General features: G+C 46.6%; 2 protein-coding genes across 6 annotated transcripts in view; one reads left to right on the top strand and one right to left on the bottom strand.

Moving 5' to 3' along the window:
- Positions 1–13,301, top strand: part of EYA3 (EYA transcriptional coactivator and phosphatase 3) — a 29,818-nt gene extending 16,517 nt beyond the window's left edge. For 3 of the 4 annotated variants that reach the window (XM_010723266.3, XM_010723263.3, XM_010723265.3), the window contains 11 exons: positions 54–136; positions 1,597–1,780; positions 3,646–3,785; positions 5,077–5,160; positions 5,334–5,423; positions 6,542–6,600; positions 7,400–7,560; positions 8,662–8,776; positions 9,160–9,281; positions 9,559–9,659; positions 10,487–12,951. In XM_010723266.3, coding sequence (XP_010721568.1) covers positions 54–136; positions 1,597–1,780; positions 3,646–3,785; positions 5,077–5,160; positions 5,334–5,423; positions 6,542–6,600; positions 7,400–7,560; positions 8,662–8,776; positions 9,160–9,281; positions 9,559–9,659; positions 10,487–10,567 — 1,220 coding nt within the window. In that variant the 3' untranslated portion in view covers positions 10,568–12,951. Of the gene's footprint in view, positions 1–53; positions 137–1,596; positions 1,781–3,645; positions 3,786–5,076; positions 5,161–5,333; positions 5,424–6,541; positions 6,601–7,399; positions 7,561–8,661; positions 8,777–9,159; positions 9,282–9,558; positions 9,660–10,486 lie in introns of all 4 variants that reach the window. The other variant, XM_010723262.3, reaches the window with a different exon arrangement.
- Positions 13,302–14,019: 718 nt separating this feature from the next.
- On the bottom strand, positions 14,020–15,743 carry XKR8 (XK related 8). 2 transcript variants are annotated; one of them, XM_010723261.3, is made up of 3 exons: positions 15,568–15,743; positions 14,948–15,032; positions 14,020–14,788 (listed from the first exon to the last, which is right to left on the bottom strand). In XM_010723261.3, exons 1-3 carry the CDS (start codon positions 15,689–15,691, stop codon positions 14,275–14,277), a joined length of 723 nt encoding a protein of 240 aa, XP_010721563.1. In that variant the 5' UTR covers positions 15,692–15,743; the 3' UTR covers positions 14,020–14,274. The 2 variants fall into 2 exon arrangements, with proteins under 2 accessions (XP_010721563.1, XP_003212544.2); XM_003212496.4 differs by having other exon boundaries at positions 14,021–15,032.
- Positions 15,744–15,749: the final 6 nt, after the last annotated feature.

The following is a 15,749-nucleotide window of genomic DNA, read 5'->3' as shown; positions in this document are numbered from 1 at the left end:
TCTCTCATACTCATCATAAACATGTATATATGCAGTAATTCTTAATTTTACAGCATCAACTACCAATGCCAGTCCAGTCTCTACATCCTCAACTGTTGTCAATATTTCCACGTCAGCAGTAGCCAGCATCTCACAGGTAAAATTTCCTCCTTGTTATATTTATGTGCAACATCTTGTTCACTTCTGTTTAACACATTATTCAAAACTAACATAAGAAGGCAAAATATTTGCATCACTTGAAATAAAATGCAGTGAGTACTGAAGTTACAGGCTTCTGTTTGTAACTCAAAGTCAGCAAAATTACTTTTGCTGCATCTTTGACCACACTGCTGATCCCTCTGGCCTTTGCAGCAAATTTACTTGAGCTGTCTGTAGCTGTTTCCTTATGTGCTGTTTGAGTGGGAACCTTAATACAGCACTGAGATCCTCCATGAGAGACACTGGAGAAGAAGCAAAAGAACGATTATTAGAACCAAACTAAGGGAGGATTATGTTTGGACATCTTTTGGATGCCTTTGTTCTCCCGCAGCAAGAGAAGGAAAATAGATTATGCACAAATAAGCAAAAAAGTGAGTGGGATAAACATCCTGATACTTAAAATTGAACAAAATTTATAAGGTGTGAAGCTAACGCAGAGCCCTCTTACACCATGACCTGCTGTAAGAGACAGCACTGTGTTCTCCATCCAGTCAGCAGTTAATCCTGAATATTTAGGTGTGATGAATGAACCCTTCAGAATCACAGCTTTGCAGACTGAGGATATAGTAGCTGTGGGAAATCCAAGGGTCGAAGCAAAATACTTGCATGCTTACAGTGCTTCTTTTTAGGGTTCTTTCATTATCATGAATTTGCTTGGAACTTTAAGGAAAAGGCCTTCCTGGGTGGTGGTGCAGACTGATGTAAGTTCACGAATCCAGAATGTTCCTTGAGGGAACTGGGAATGCACAGTGTGCCAGACGAGAGTGACATGGCATTTGGAGGTGGCTGTTTTGTTAACATCAACAGCAGAAATGAAAATCCTCAGCTATAGCTTGAGTTCAGGTGCCCTGACTGATTTCATTGACCACCTTCTAAATGAGTAAATTGTCATCAGAAAAGGATGCCTTGCATCACGGTGTACAGTATAATTGCTTCCTGAAGTAAGGACATGAATAAAGACACTTTACCTCTTTTGGATCGAGTTGTGTGCTGACCCAGTGCCAAGGCTGATCTCTGTCACTGTCATTACATCTCATATCAGCAAGTAAATCAAAAGACAAAGCAACCAATTCTAGAAGACAGACAGGGTGGACTTGGTGCTCCTCTGTAACTGTCACATCATTCACATAAATCTATTTTTGAGGAAACTGGAGGCAGAGGAAGGGCCCTGTGTTTTCTGGCCTTCTCTGAGCAGAACCTACCTGCTGTGTAGGCACTGGGAAGTTGTATCTCTCAATCCTGTTGGGGGATTTCCTACGTGTTCAGAAGGAAATAACATAAAGTCAGACTGTGCTCTTGCTGGTTTCCCTTTGACAAACATCACCTAGTATAAAAGTCATCATAGATAATGCTGTCTGAAAGGAGTATCCTATAGTAACTGATCCTTTTCTCTAATAGGAATATCCTACGTACACAATCCTTGGCCAGAGTCAGTACCAGACGTGTTACCCAAGTTCTGGCTTTGGAGTCATTACACCAGCAGACAGCAACGCGGAGAGTTCTGCATTAGCAACAGCTACGTATCCATCTGACAAACCAAACGCCATGGTGCCTACACGGACAGTGCAGAGACATTCCTCTGGTAATGGTTGCATCTTTAACAGGGTGGCTGTAAGATACCTATTACAAACAATGCAGTGTACAGATGTGGAGAAAACTTGATTCCAGAATGTAAATGCAGCACCTTTGTGTTCTGAACTGGGCAGGATGCTTGCTTTCCATTGTCACGCTTGCCTCACTTGTGTGCAGTGTGTATGGTGGGATGGCCAGACTTGTATATTGGAAGTCTGACACTGCTGTGATTCAGGAGACACAAACCGTGTGCTCAGAATGCTGTAGAGAGAGGGGGTTCCAGGGATGACTGGCAGAAGGGCTGACAGCAGCTCCATGGTTATGATGTTGCCTCCTGTCACGTGTCAGGGCTCGGTGTCTAGATACGCTCTGTCAGTGGATGCCAGAAAGACAGCTGCTGCCAAGAAGTGCTCCCTTCCAATGTAACTGCTCATGCCATGGAACTCAAGGAGTTTTACCAGACTTAGATATTGTGTGGGTTTCACTCTTTGCTTTCAGTTTCTACAAACACAGTTACATCTTGTGCACTCCCTGGTGATGTGGCCCTTTGCACACTGTGAGCATGCCTTTCTTAATTCTCTCTCCTTTCTAGTGGTAGGTCTTGTGACTATTCAGAGATGCCTTCTCCATCCTCCCAGAGTCCATCAGTAGTACCTGATCACTCCCAAGTCCTCAAATTCATTCAGGCAGATGGAAATCAAGGATAGTTGACTGCCAGTGAGCAAAGCATACACATCAGTGGTCTTGAACCTGCCGATGTTTAAAACTGCTCTTTTGTTTACCTTATGGAATGCTCCAGACAGGTGGTGGCAAACAGCATACTGTGGTGTCGGAAATCAAGAGGCATTGTTCTTCAAGTGTTCTGCCTCTTTCAAGAAGTATTTGTCCTCTACTTGGGGTGAACAACAGGAGACCTACCCTCCTGAATTTATTTTTATTTGATTGTGAACGCTGTGAGCAACTGACCTGTTATTTCAGGGCACTGGCCAGGGAATGGTCGTTAACATTCTCAGTGACATTTTCTAATTCACTCTTGAATTGACCACTCTACCTGAATTTTCATAAAAATTGCTCAATTTTCATGAATTACTTCACGCTAGAGACCCAGACTGATTTCAAACTCTTTCAGATTGTCTTGGCTCCATGGTCAGAAACTGGTCTGGTAACTCTGGATGAAGACATGGATGACCCCGTGCCTTTCTGCATTCCTGATACAGTTCTAGTCCTATTTCTGAACTAATCAGACACCTGGGATAGTAAATCTTCTGAGTAAACTGTTAGTAAAAGATTCAGAGGGTACCTCCCATTGTGATCATAGTACTCAGCACATTAAAACACTTCTTTATTTATTTTAGAGTCTTTTCTCTGTGGCAGGAGTTCTTAGCAGTTGCAGAATAGGCTCTGTAGTTTATTCATATCTCAGTAATGGCCGTGCTGCTTGGCCAAGTCTTTGTCTCCAGCACCAAGTGCATTCCTGTGATTGATTGATCTGTGGGGATATGGCAGCCTAGCTGGAGTGTAAACATATTTGATTTATAGTTAGCATACTGTGGGTTTGTGTGTGATGAACATACTGTGGATAACTGTACACGGACTGTTGTTTAACTGTATTATGGTGGAACAGGAGTGAGTAGTGTCAGCAGAGGTGAGTACAGCATGTCTCATATAGGGTTGCTCAACACAGAAGAGGCATTTGACAAACCTGGGAAATCTAGGATGGACAGACATTACTCAATACTTTCCTTTGTAGTTTCATTCCAGACGAAGAGTTTCTGATATGGTATTAAGAGGTATTAAAATAAGCTGAATAATTGAATAATAATATTATTGAATAATAAAACAGAGGATGAGTGCTATTTGATTTTTTTTCTGCAGGAGATGCATCCACAAGTCCCTCATTGTCAAGAGCAACAGCAAGTAAAGAGTTAGATGAACAGGCGAGAAAAAATATCCCTGGGAAGAACAGAGGGAAAAGGAAAGCAGACACCTCTTCTTCACAAGACAGTGAACTGGAGGTAAGTGGGAATGTTTTCTACAGACAGAGTTGTAGAATGGTGTGGTGGTAAATATTCTCCTCTCTTTCTTTCCTTCTGTATCCTTGGAAATGAAAAGGGATAATCTAGGAAATCCTTGTAACTCTTGTTATTGGAGAATTGCCCTAGATTAATTTTTCAGTGGCTCTTGACAAGTTCCACTTACGCATGTCTTGGAGTCATAGTGGTTTCAATGGAGCAGACATCTGGGTGTCTGTCATACAGTCTCCTGCTTGGAGCAAGGCTGTCCCCATCACTAGAACAGAGTGACTGGCACTGTTCAGCCGAGTATTGAGAATCTCTTCGGTTGGAGATCATGCATCTGCCTAATAATGTGTCCTACCACACTCACCTGCAGAAGATTTTCTTTCTCCACCAGAATCTCCCATGCTGCAGTTTGCCCCCTTCTTTTTTTTTCCATTGTAATTTTCCATCCAGCGCTACAGAGGAGAATTTGTCTCCATCATCTTGGCAGTTCCCCTTTCACATAGTTGTGGGCTGTTAGCAAGTCACTCTTGGTTTGGTCTTTAAACCATCACAATTCCCTCAGCACTCCTCTAAGCTGGTGATTGTGTTAGCAGCCCTTTGCTGGCTGCTCAGTTGGATGGAGGATGCCATGCTCAATGCCAAGCAGAGTGGAATTACTTTTTCTCCATCAGCTTGCAGTTCATCTTATCTACAGGTAGAGTGTGCTGCAAGTCATGTTGCACCTGATGTCCACTGTGCCATCCAGCACTTTGCATCTCGGACCTTTGTGAGGGGTTATTCTACCACGTATGAAGAATCTGCAATTAGTGAACTTCTTGTAGTTCCTCTTGGCTTAACTTCTCAAGTTTATCAGAGCCCATCTGTACTGAAACTGTTCGTCATGACAACCAATCCTCATTATATATCTTAACAAAGGTGTCTCTGATAAACACCAAGGTCGTTTACCTGGTGCTCTCTACATCACAGGCAGTAAATTTCTACACTAGCAATGCTTTGAAGTTCATTATCAGTTTGACTTTTTTTTTTTTCCCTTGTGTAACTATAGAAGCAAGAGAAACTTAGAGAAAAGTTTGATCAAGAGTCTTACCTGTGTGTTTGGTTGCACTGTTTTGATGTATAAACTCCATCATACTAAACTGAAAAAGTTTAATAACTCATTTAGCCTGTGGGAGGAATACTGTTGTTCATATCTTCAACTAACCACAAAATGAACCCTAAAGCTTGCTTTATTGTGGGACCATACTTAGAATATCTCAGCTCTAACTTGCTTTTATTCTCTACACAGCGAGTGTTTCTCTGGGACCTGGATGAGACCATCATAATTTTCCATTCACTTCTCACAGGGTCTTACGCTCAAAAATATGGCAAGGTAATACTATCTCTTATGTGGAAGAAAAATAATCTCTTATGCAGAAGTAAATGTCAATTTCTGTAAAATTAATAGAAAATGATATTTTGTTTTAAGTGCATGAAGTGATACTTCTGACTTGTTGCCAATTTGGGTGGGGGAAGAATTGACATCGTTTCCTTTTGTTTTGCCAGGATCCAACTCTGGTAATTGGCTCAGGTCTCTCAATGGAGGAGATGATTTTTGAAGTAGCTGACACTCACCTGTTTTTCAATGACTTGGAGGTACGTAGCAAATGTTTTTGTGACACAAAACACTACAGAGTTTGTGAGGGCAGACGTGCTTCACATTGAGTCAGTACTGAAATGTAATAATGTGCCAAAACTGAACAGGTTCTAAGCATGGCCAAATTAAAGGGGTATTCTTTTTGTCTGGGACAGGGGCATCCTGAAAACTTTTGTGTCGTGGGCTTTGCTGGCTCTCATGGGTTTCTACTTGTGCCTAAAACGTCAAGAGTGATGCCTGCTTTGTATTACAGTTTCATTCTGAACCGGGAAGCATTTTGCTTTCACTGTTCCTGCTTTGAAATGGAGATTTGGAGAAAAAAGTGACCCATATGCCAGTATTTGGGGCTTTGTCTAACCCAAAGACAGAATACAACTTGCAGTCTCAGCCAACACACCAGTAGGTCACGCTGGTTGTGTAACAGCTAGGAAGGTGTGCTTCCATGCAGATGGGTGGCTGTCCACACTGATGTCTTCCCCTCTATTCCCACAATCTTTCTCTGCTGCTCTCCCATTCCTTTTCTTCTCAAGGGGCTTCTGTTCTGCTTCCATTCTCTTTCATGCACATCAGTCTTTACCAAATAAAATACATCCCTCTGTTCTGCACCAGTTTCAGAGAAGTTGAATATAAATCTTTGCTTTAATCATGGCTGTGTCCAGTGTTATGGTGTATTATTAGATAGTGGTGCAGAGAGTGCTGTGAGCTATATGGGGAGGTGTGAAATGATACTGTAGTGTGGAATTGAGTGGTTAGAAATAGATTTCCAGACTGGCAGTGAACTTCCAGTACAACTTGTTTAGTGAACATTGAGGTTCCTTCTTTGCTGACAACACAAAATTGTGAAAATTCCTTTTTTTGGATATTTCTGGTCCATCAAATCCCAGTCTTGACAAGGGCCTGAGGGCAGTGTGAAGTGAAACAAAGCTAATGGCAGTACTGGAGAGCAAAGCTAATGGAAGCTGTATCTGGGCTCATGGAGGCAGTACAGCTTGGTTTATTGCTGTTGGCAAATGTGAGGGGATTGTTGTATCTCTCTCTCTTTTTCAGTCTGCAAATTTTGATATCTTTCTGGATTACAACAGCAGCTTTTGATTTTTTTTTTTTCTGTCTCAAACAGGAGTGTGACCAGGTACACATAGAAGATGTGGCATCTGATGATAACGGCCAGGATTTAAGGTGGTGTACTGAGGAATGCATGAAATGTAGAACTGATGCAGTCTGGTTTATTTTGTGGGGCTTCAGAAGGGGACCCAACTGTGATGGGGTTAAGGAATGGAGGTCAGCATTGTGCAGGAGCTGAAATTTGGCAAATGGTGTTTATTTGCTGAGTGGTTTTCTGTGGTTGCTTTTCCTCTTGGTTTTTTGGGGGGGAGGCTGGGAGGGGCAGGTTAAGATCTACAAAAGGTTAAGACTTTTGGAATTACAACGTGAATTATATTGTCTAACTTGAATATTACCTGTTTTCAGTTGTGTGAAATGAGTGGAACTAGCACTCCAAACTTGATAATTTTGGCCTTTGAGTCTGCCTACATTTTGCACCCCTGTGTGAGCTGATCATATGCACACTCAGGCAGAGTGGATCAGTGTTCTGTTGCATTAGCAGAACTGACTCATGGAAAGGTCTGAGAAGTGCCTGTATGTCACGAAGAAAAAAATATGCTGAAATTTATCACTGCAAAACAAGAGGTCTGGTGGGATGAATGTTTATATCAAAGAGAAGAGAGCAAAGAGCAAAGGAAGGTTTTGTATTGGAGGGTGAGCAAGAGGGGTTGCATCAATACATTTCAGTACAGCAGTTCAGGACTGGCAGCAGGTGTAGCTGGGTATTGGTGCATACTGCCAGAGCAGCTGGTCTCTGTCAGAGATGCAGTGGTGGTTGTGCAGAGTTCTTCATGGTGCTTTTCCAGCCCAGCCAGAAAATTTGTAGTGATTCTGACACTGTAGCACACATAACGAATCAGTTTTTCTTTAACAGCAACTACAATTTCTCCACGGATGGCTTCAGTGGCTCAGGAAGCAATGCTAATCACAGTTCATCAGTTGGTGTCCAAGGTGGAGTGGACTGGATGAGAAAATTGGCCTTCCGTTACCGTAGGGTACGAGAGATCTACGATAAATACAAAACAAACGTTGGAGGTGAGTGCTGCCATCCCCCAGGATGTGGGACACCAAGCAGAGTTAGTGACACCAGACTTGGTCTTTCTTGGTAGCAGTTCCATACAGTAGCTTTTGCTTTCCTAAATGTTTGAATATGAAAAGTAACCATTCTGGTATCAGGTCTCTATGGAATCTAAGAGGATGCATCTTTCAAAACTGAGCAGCATTGCAGTGCAGTCTGCGAGTTACCATGTAGTAGATAGAGGTCAGTCGATCCTATATCTAATAGAAAAGCCTGGCTCAGTGTCCCTTTGCTACTTTTGAATGAAAGGCTGCCTATTTCTGTACAGAATGGGCCTAAATTACTTATATATCACTCCACTTATGTGGCCTTTTCACGTCTTCATAAAATCAGTTATTATGCCATTGTCAACAAGTTGTACCTTCACCCTTTTGGCTTCTGTGCTTACGGTCTGACATGGCGTCTCTAAGTCTGTTCACAAAATCACTTTAAAAATTTCTATTTGTGCTTCCTTTCCAATGTCAAAGCAGTAATAAAGATGCAAACCACAGCTGTATTTCATAGCAAATGTCAGTGAAGTTGTTTAGTTTGAATCTTGGCACTGACATCCTGAGAAATGCTGAGAAATGGATTGCTGCTGGAGCCGAACCAGGTGACTTGGCCTGGTGGGTTTCAGGTTTGGGTACCCTTAACCTGTGTAAAAGAAACTTGATACAACATTTTGTTGGACAGCTATTACTTTCGGCCATGAAGGTGTAAGCCTGCATTTCAGTGCTCCACAATTACCCTATTTCTGGTAGGGAGCAGATTTTGTGCATATTTTATGTGTGGGAAACCCAGATGCGGACTTTTTTCATGTATGTAAGGATACATGGTGACATCACACAACACCTACTTTTGTGTTCTGAGAAATGCATTTTATTGCATGTGTTCTGAGAGCTGCACAGGGCTCTGTTGTGTCACTGGAAGCTGATTTCCCCTGTTGTCTTGTTACAGTCTCAACTTTCAGATGACTTCAGTATGATATTGGCTATGGCAGAACAAGCAGGTGTTAATTGAGCTGTGGCTCTGTCTCTCTTAAACTTAACTCAGCTGAGAGAACTCGTGTTGCTTTCCAGGCCTTCTCAGCCCACAGAAGAGGGAAGCTCTGCAGCGACTAAGAACTGATATAGAAGTGTTAACAGATTCTTGGCTGGAAACTGCATTGAAGTCCCTGCTACTCATACAGTCCAGGTATGGAAAGTGGAAACATGTCTGCAGCTTTCTCAGCAGTTCTTCTCACTTAGTCCAGTTACAGTAGTGCCAACATGTAATTGTACTGCTGCTTCTTACAGAAACTTCACTGCTGGGCTCCCTTTGAGACCTTCCTGTGACAACATCCTTTGTTAGGAAGGTCCTTTGAGTAAGACTGTGCTCAGAGAATTGCATTCTGCAGAAGAATATCTGTTTAAAATAGATAAGCAAACAAAGAAGATCAAAATCTGAGCCTCAGAGAGGCTGGGCAACAGAGTTGATGGCACCTTTGGAAAGCTGAGCAAACTGCCCAGGGTGGCCTTCAGCACTACTGGCTGCTGATATGCTTTTAAAAGTGCTTTCTTTGTTGTTTTTTCTTTCAGAAAAAACTGTGTGAACATCCTGATCACAACCACCCAACTGGTGCCAGCTCTTGCCAAAGTTCTCCTGTATGGATTGGGCGAGGTGTTTCCCATTGAAAATATTTATAGTGCAACCAAAATAGGTAAGGGGCTGTGCTGGATACCTGGCACTCAGGTGTAGATTTTTTTTTTTTTGTGGATTAGCTGGGATTTTAACACAGGAAACACAATTTCTACAGCTGAGCAGCACTTGTGACTGAGGAGATGCAGATGATTGCTAATAGTGGTGGCTTCATGTCTTAGAAACTAAACTGGGCATTCTCCCCATCCCAGTAAGACAAGAATGTATTTTTGGGACAACAGGGCTTGTTCAGGCTGTTTCTGCCTAAAGCTCATTATAGTGGGATTGTGTTTTGGCAGGCAAAGAGAGCTGTTTTGAGAGGATTGTGTCACGATTTGGAAAGAAAGTCACCTATGTGGTAATTGGAGATGGGCGTGATGAAGAGGTTGCAGCTAAACAGGTGGGTTTCTGTGGATGTGGGGCAATGGGTTGATCAGAGGGAAGCTACAGTAGTAGTTTCTATTTCAGGGACTCTTTTTACAGGGCTTACTTCTTCAGGCCAGGGTCAGTGAGTGGAACACTGCCTTTAATGCAAGATCTGTCAGTATTTTAACACAGGAGTTATTTGGCTCTTGGCCTTAAATTTTCTGTTTTTCTCTTGTTTGGGGTTGCAGTTCTTGTGTATTTGCAATCTGTTAGTGTAACTGACCCTGTAACACAGTATTGTGGTGTAGCCTGCCTTGATCATAGCATGGATAAAGCAATTTCTCAAAAGCACTGAGGAAGTCAGGACGTGTTGCCAGCAGTCAGGTCAATACACAGCATCTACCATTAAGTCTGAATCACAGATAAGAAGGAACTACCAGTTTGATTGATTTGGACGGGCTATCAACTTGAAGTTAAAGGTGGTGAAGTGCACAGATTGCTGTCAGGACAGCATCTCTCAGGCTTCACACTGTGCCACGTGTCAGAGCTGTTGTCTGCATGGATTCCCTCGCAGTCCTGGAAAGGCTTTGCCCTGTGAAGCAGCGCCTTGCAGCCCAGCGTGGAGGTTTCCATTGTGACTGTGTGAAGTAGCTGACAGTCAGTGCCTGTCACAGAGAGGTGTGCAGATAAGATAACCTTCAGATACTGCTGTGCTCTGTGGCTGAGATCCTTTCTGAACGTGCTGCCCTCTGTCAGTGCTGTCACAAATGCTATATTGGCCAGCTCTGCAGGTGTACCTTGACTGCTTCCACCCAGCTGTAAAATCACTCCAATAAAACTGACCTTATCTTCTTGTTACAGCACAACATGCCTTTCTGGAGGATCACAAACCATGCAGACCTTGTGTCCCTTCACCAAGCCCTTGAGTTAGACTTCCTGTAAGAAGCGGAGCAAAGGCGTGACTGTGGCTCCTGCAATCTCTCCATCACTGGGGAGGCAAAGATCTCATGCAGCTGGGGACTCAATTTTCAGCTTGATGAAGAAATCATACCTAATGCAAATTGTACAGTAGACTTCAGGTCATTTCCTCAGGAGCACAGACCTGGCCAAGTCCAAAGGTGTCCTATGAGAAGCACTAGACTCAGCAGAGCTAGAGCTTGACTGGCGAAGAGACTTATGGAATCCAGCTGAATTCTTCTGGCAGGTAGTCTCCAGAGGGAGGGGGTAACACAGCTGAGAAGGCTCTTACTGATACTTCTGCTTTTCTATTCAGCTTAGTTATAGAACCCAAGTAAACATAAAACCTTATTTTTATAGAAAAAACTGATGGCAGAGCTGAACCTCCCTTGTTTTGCAAAGCCAAAAAGAGATATTGGTTTTTTGTTTTTTTTTTTCCATGGGAAATATTAATGAAAATGTCAAAAATACCTCTGCTGCTGTGAAAATGTGTCCTCTCTCCTTCTCTGGGTGTTCAAAAGCAGTTAATTTATTATGATACCCTTACATTATTTCTACAACATGGGATTTTTCCCATTCTGGGATAAGTGGTTCTGAGTAGAGGGAGGTGTTGCTGTTGGTTGCTCCCATTGGCTTCTAGGCAGTGTATGTGGGATGCACATGGCTGAGCCCTGTTAATGAGCAGAAGACCTTTGGATTCCAGCTGTCCATGACCAGACCATGGTCCCACAGATTTTTCCTGGATGGGAAAATGAAACTGCCCATGAACCTTAGAGACAGTGCAACACTATTGAAGAGAGTGCTGAGATCTGAACAGAGTCCTCATTTGGACTGGAAGTAATTTGAGAGAGAACCAAATTCTCACGAATTTGTTACAAAGAAGGATATGGTAACTGATCTTTGCCTCTGCTGTTCTGACTCCATTTGTGAGAATATGTTCCCTTGGTAGAATCAGATTCAATTTTCTTGTATTCTTTGCATTAGCCTAACTACATAGTTAGCAACAAAATAAAGTCCTTGACAGGAGGTACTGAATTCTGTAACACACTGTGACTTGCCAGCCTGGAGCACACTGGCCTTGGAAGTGATGGATACACTGATTTATTTTATTTTATTTTATTCTTTTGCTGCCATCTCAGAAAATAAGTCTGGAGTCAGTGAGCTGCAGTACTGCTAGCCAGAAGGGCAGCTGGAGGCTGGGGGCTGCTTTTGTGCCAAGTCAGGCTGTAGGCTGTGGTGTCTGCCACCCACCTGTGCCCCCTGATGGCACCAAACCAGCAGATGCCTGAGGTTTCTGTACAGAGGATGGATGTCTGCTTTGCTGCTGAGCCAAACACTGCAACTGCACCCAAACCCTTCTAGACTGTGTTTCCAGCCCAGCATCACCCAGCTGTGTCCCGTGGGGACCGGTCTCAAAGGTGCAGAGTGTGGCTTAGGAAGGATGCAGACTGCTCAGGTTGCGCCCACAAGAGCAGGTGATGTTTGCTGCATTCCTTTCATGGCATTAATTACTGAGGAATCATTTCCATCAGTCTGGGGTGGCTCAGCACGTGTGGATTTGTCCTATAAGGGACTGCTGTGAAGTGTGTCCCTGTGCTCTGCTCACCACTGCTGGGGCTGCTGGAGGTACGTGGCTTGGATCCTGGTCTCTGTTTCAGCTCTGGTTTTGACTGTAAAGATAAATACAAACCAGAGGAGTTTGCCTTTCTCCGAGATGGCTCAGGAGTCAGAGCCATCTGCTTATCCGTCAGCTCAGCACCAGATGCCAGCCAAGTGCTTTGATCACAGGCGGACGTTCCGGGCCTGTGTTATCTCCACAGGAAGCCTCTGCCTCAGGAGTGCAGAGCAGGAGGGTGGAGATGGTGCAGGGCAATAGTTTGCTGCTGGAGCCATAGAATGGTTGGGGCCGAAGGCACCTCAGAGCCCCCAACCCCTGCTGTGGGCTGGTTGCCACTCCTCCATCAGCTGCCCAGGGCCTTATCCTGCCTGACCCTGAGCACCTCCCGTCCTTGGCAGGACTGCTGACTGTCAGGCACACCCCTGTGCTTTACTCCCAGCACAGCATGTGGCCACTGCCTCCTGCAGCCCAGGGTGGGGGTCCAGGGCTGGCAGGCTGTTCTCTTGGCACAGAGCACACTGCAGCCAGCAGGCCCCGCTTTGGTCGTTTACTTTAAAATGTTTTAAGGGAATTTTAAGACAGCAACAGAATTTTAGCTGAGTGCGGACCTATTGCAGCCAGTGGCATTTCATACTGATATTTATACGATGTCTCCTTGAATGTATGTAAAGTGCTTTTATAACAGGAGGTCGGTGGTACATTTCTGTGTTTGTTTAATAAAGGCTGACCCGGCGATTTTATTTTTTTCCTCTGCTGGCTGCTCTGAAGCATTTTCCTGTCTCACACAGCAGTGTGAGTAAAGCGCTGCGCCTTTACTCGAGCATTGATTTGCTTCTTTGTCCCTTTGCTGTCCCCAACCCGGCTGTAAGCTGAACTGCTGACAAATGCCAAACGGAAGCGGCCTTCTGGCTGCCCACCAGGATCCCACACTGACTGCACAGACCCTGGGGCTGCCCTTGTCATGGGGAAGCTCACAGAGCCCCTCCTGTGCTCACATGGGAAGCCCAGGGCTGCCTGCGGTGCAGCCGCTTCTGTGTGTGTTCTGTGTAATGGGAACTGTCCTATGAACTGGAAAAAAAATAAAGTCTTTTATTTTCTATAGCCACTGTTTCTGCCTGTTGTCCACCTGCCCTGCGGTCCCTCCCCAACCTCCACTGTGGCTGTGCTGGCTCGGGGCAGTGCTCTCTGCACTGTCATTGCCTGGGCTCTGAGCCTGTTGTGGTGGCCGGGGACAGGGCACCTTTTGGGTACTGAGGCACACAGCACCTTTTTATATTTCCTTTTTTCTTCCCTTTTGCACACATCCCTCCTTCCAGCACAGCTGCGTGCTGCAGTGCTGCTGTCCCTTTGCGCTGTGCTGGTGACCCTGGAGATGTGCAGTCTGGGCAGTCCTCCACACCCCCCCCCGCCGTGCTGTGGCAGTGGGTGGTGCTGCAGCAAAATGTGGCAGGAGTTGCAGTGCCAGCACTGGGTGCCCATGCCACAGCTGCTGCCCCTTCAGCCCCAGAGCAGCTGACGTGCAGCATTATGGGCTCAGGCCCTGCTCACAGCCATGAGGGATCCCCCCGGACGAAGTCTCCCTGCAGTGCCTGGGCTGCTGATGGTGCTCAGCTCAGTGCTGCCTCCATGCCAGGACCCCCACAGTCCCACCTCTCCCTGCCCCTCTCTGGGCCACATCTGAGCACTGTGCAGCCTTCAGCCTTAACAGTCAAACTACAGAACTGCAAACAGACATCCGACAGCCACTGCCAAGCACGGAGTGACCTTGGAGTGACAAGGAGGAATGACCTTGGCAGCAGGCACCAGAAGATGCACGGACAACCAGATGTTTTGGTTTTTTTTTCTATTTTCTTTTTTTTTGGAAAAGGTGAATAATAAATAACAAGAATCAACAGTGCCACAGTGCCACGCAGGCCTAGCACCAAGCTCCGACCCTGCCTGCCTGCATCCCTGCTGTGGCAATGAACTGCCAAAACTGCAGCCTGGGGCACACAATAGAAAGAACCAAACAGAACCTCCCCAACAACTCAAAACACTTGGATAAGGCACAATTCCATCTCAAGGAGTGCAGGACTCAGACAGCAGCTGCCCCATTCAGCAGGTGTGGCTCTGCCAGCACAGACAGCGGGAAGTGGCTCCGTGCGAGGCACCGCAGCCGGGAGTTCACCAGGACCGGCTCTGAAACGCTGCGGAGCTCACAAGGCTCTGAAATGCTGCGGAACTCCACGGCCCCATCAGCCCTTCCATCAGCATCCACCTCGTCCCCGCCGCTCCGTGGCTGTGCTCGCACGTTGGGGTGCAGCCACCTGTAGTAGGTGACGCGCAGCAGCAGCCCCAGGAAGTAGCAGGGCAGCGCAGCGCACAACACCGGGATGAGGAATGGGTGCTGCTCCTCGGGGGGACGGCCCCAGAGCCAGGCCAGGGTCAGCAGCGTGCTGTCCACCAGGATGAAGCTGTGATAGATGATGCTGCGGTGCAGGGTCCTCCCCGGGGCCACGTTGAACCAGCTGAAGTAGAGGATGACGGCCACCATGGCGCGGTAGAGCTGCTCGGGGCCCGGAGACTCCATGAAATCGGTGCCCTGCAGGCTGACCCAGAGAAACATCGCCAGCCACACCAGTAGGAAGTGCACGGCCACACCGTAGGGCCACAGCAGGGCAAAGAGGGCGAGCGCCAGGATGCGGGGGCAGAGGAGGAAGAGGTTCCATAGGAAGTAGATGACGGAGGAGCCCCAGCCCATCTCGTACTTGTCCTGCAGGAAGGAGCGCAGGGACTGGTGGTAGTCCAGCAGGGACCAGGTCACACACAGGAACGCCGTGCAGATTCCCATTCCTGCAAACAGAGCAGCAGCCATGGAGAATGCAGACCAAGCTGGGGCTGGTCCTGCTCCAAACATCCCCCAACACCTCTGAAAGGAGCCCTCCATCAGTAAAGCAGCGGCTTTGGAGGCTCTGAGCATCAGCACCTCCATTTCTGCTCCCTTCACTTCCCTTTTCCTGCCCTTCCTGAGCAGGAGCTGATGCTGCTCCCAGGGGAGCCCATACTTTGGCCAAGGACAGAACTTCCCTGCTTCAGTTCCCTCCAGGCCCAGCATAGCCCATAGGGGCCCATGGGGCCGGGACAGCTCTCCCGTGCACAACGCCAAGGGGACGGCTGTGGGAGGGTACAGCAGCGCAGCAGCAGAGCAGCGCAGCAGCAGAGCAGCGCAGCAGCAGAGCAGCGCAGCAGCAGAGCAGCGCAGCAGCAGAGCAGCGCAGCAGCAGAGCAGCGCAGCAGCAGAGCAGCGCAGCAGCAGAGCAGCGCAGCAGCAGAGCAGCGCAGCAGCAGAGCCCCGACCTCCCAACCCGACCCCCATTCCGTCCCGCACCCTGGGAAGGCTCAGCCTTGTTGCTGCGCAGGACGCTGTAGAGGAGCACCGCGAGCTGCGGGGCGTTCTCCAGGAAGGTCTCGAAGAGCCGCAACATGCTGATGTCGTGGGTCAGGAACGCCATGTGATTCCTCTCCTCCTCCGTCGCCTCCGTCCGGCACAGCCTCCAGCCCAGCCGCAGC

Source organism: Meleagris gallopavo, chromosome 25 (genome assembly GCF_000146605.3).
Source record: "Meleagris gallopavo isolate NT-WF06-2002-E0010 breed Aviagen turkey brand Nicholas breeding stock chromosome 25, Turkey_5.1, whole genome shotgun sequence".
In the NCBI taxonomy this organism is placed as follows: Eukaryota; Metazoa; Chordata; class Aves; order Galliformes; family Phasianidae; genus Meleagris; species Meleagris gallopavo.
This window is presented reverse-complemented; position numbering and strand designations above follow the sequence as displayed.

Excerpts from the sequence above, each read along its gene's own strand:
- XKR8 (XM_003212496.4), bottom strand. The coding sequence starts at position 15,691 with ATGGCGTTCCTGACCCACGACATCAGCATGTTGCGGCTCTTCGAGACC. Across the intron at positions 15,033-15,567 it reads CAAGGCTGAGCCTTCCCAGG|GAATGGGAATCTGCACGGCG; the intron begins GTGCGGGACGGA and ends CTCTGTTTGCAG.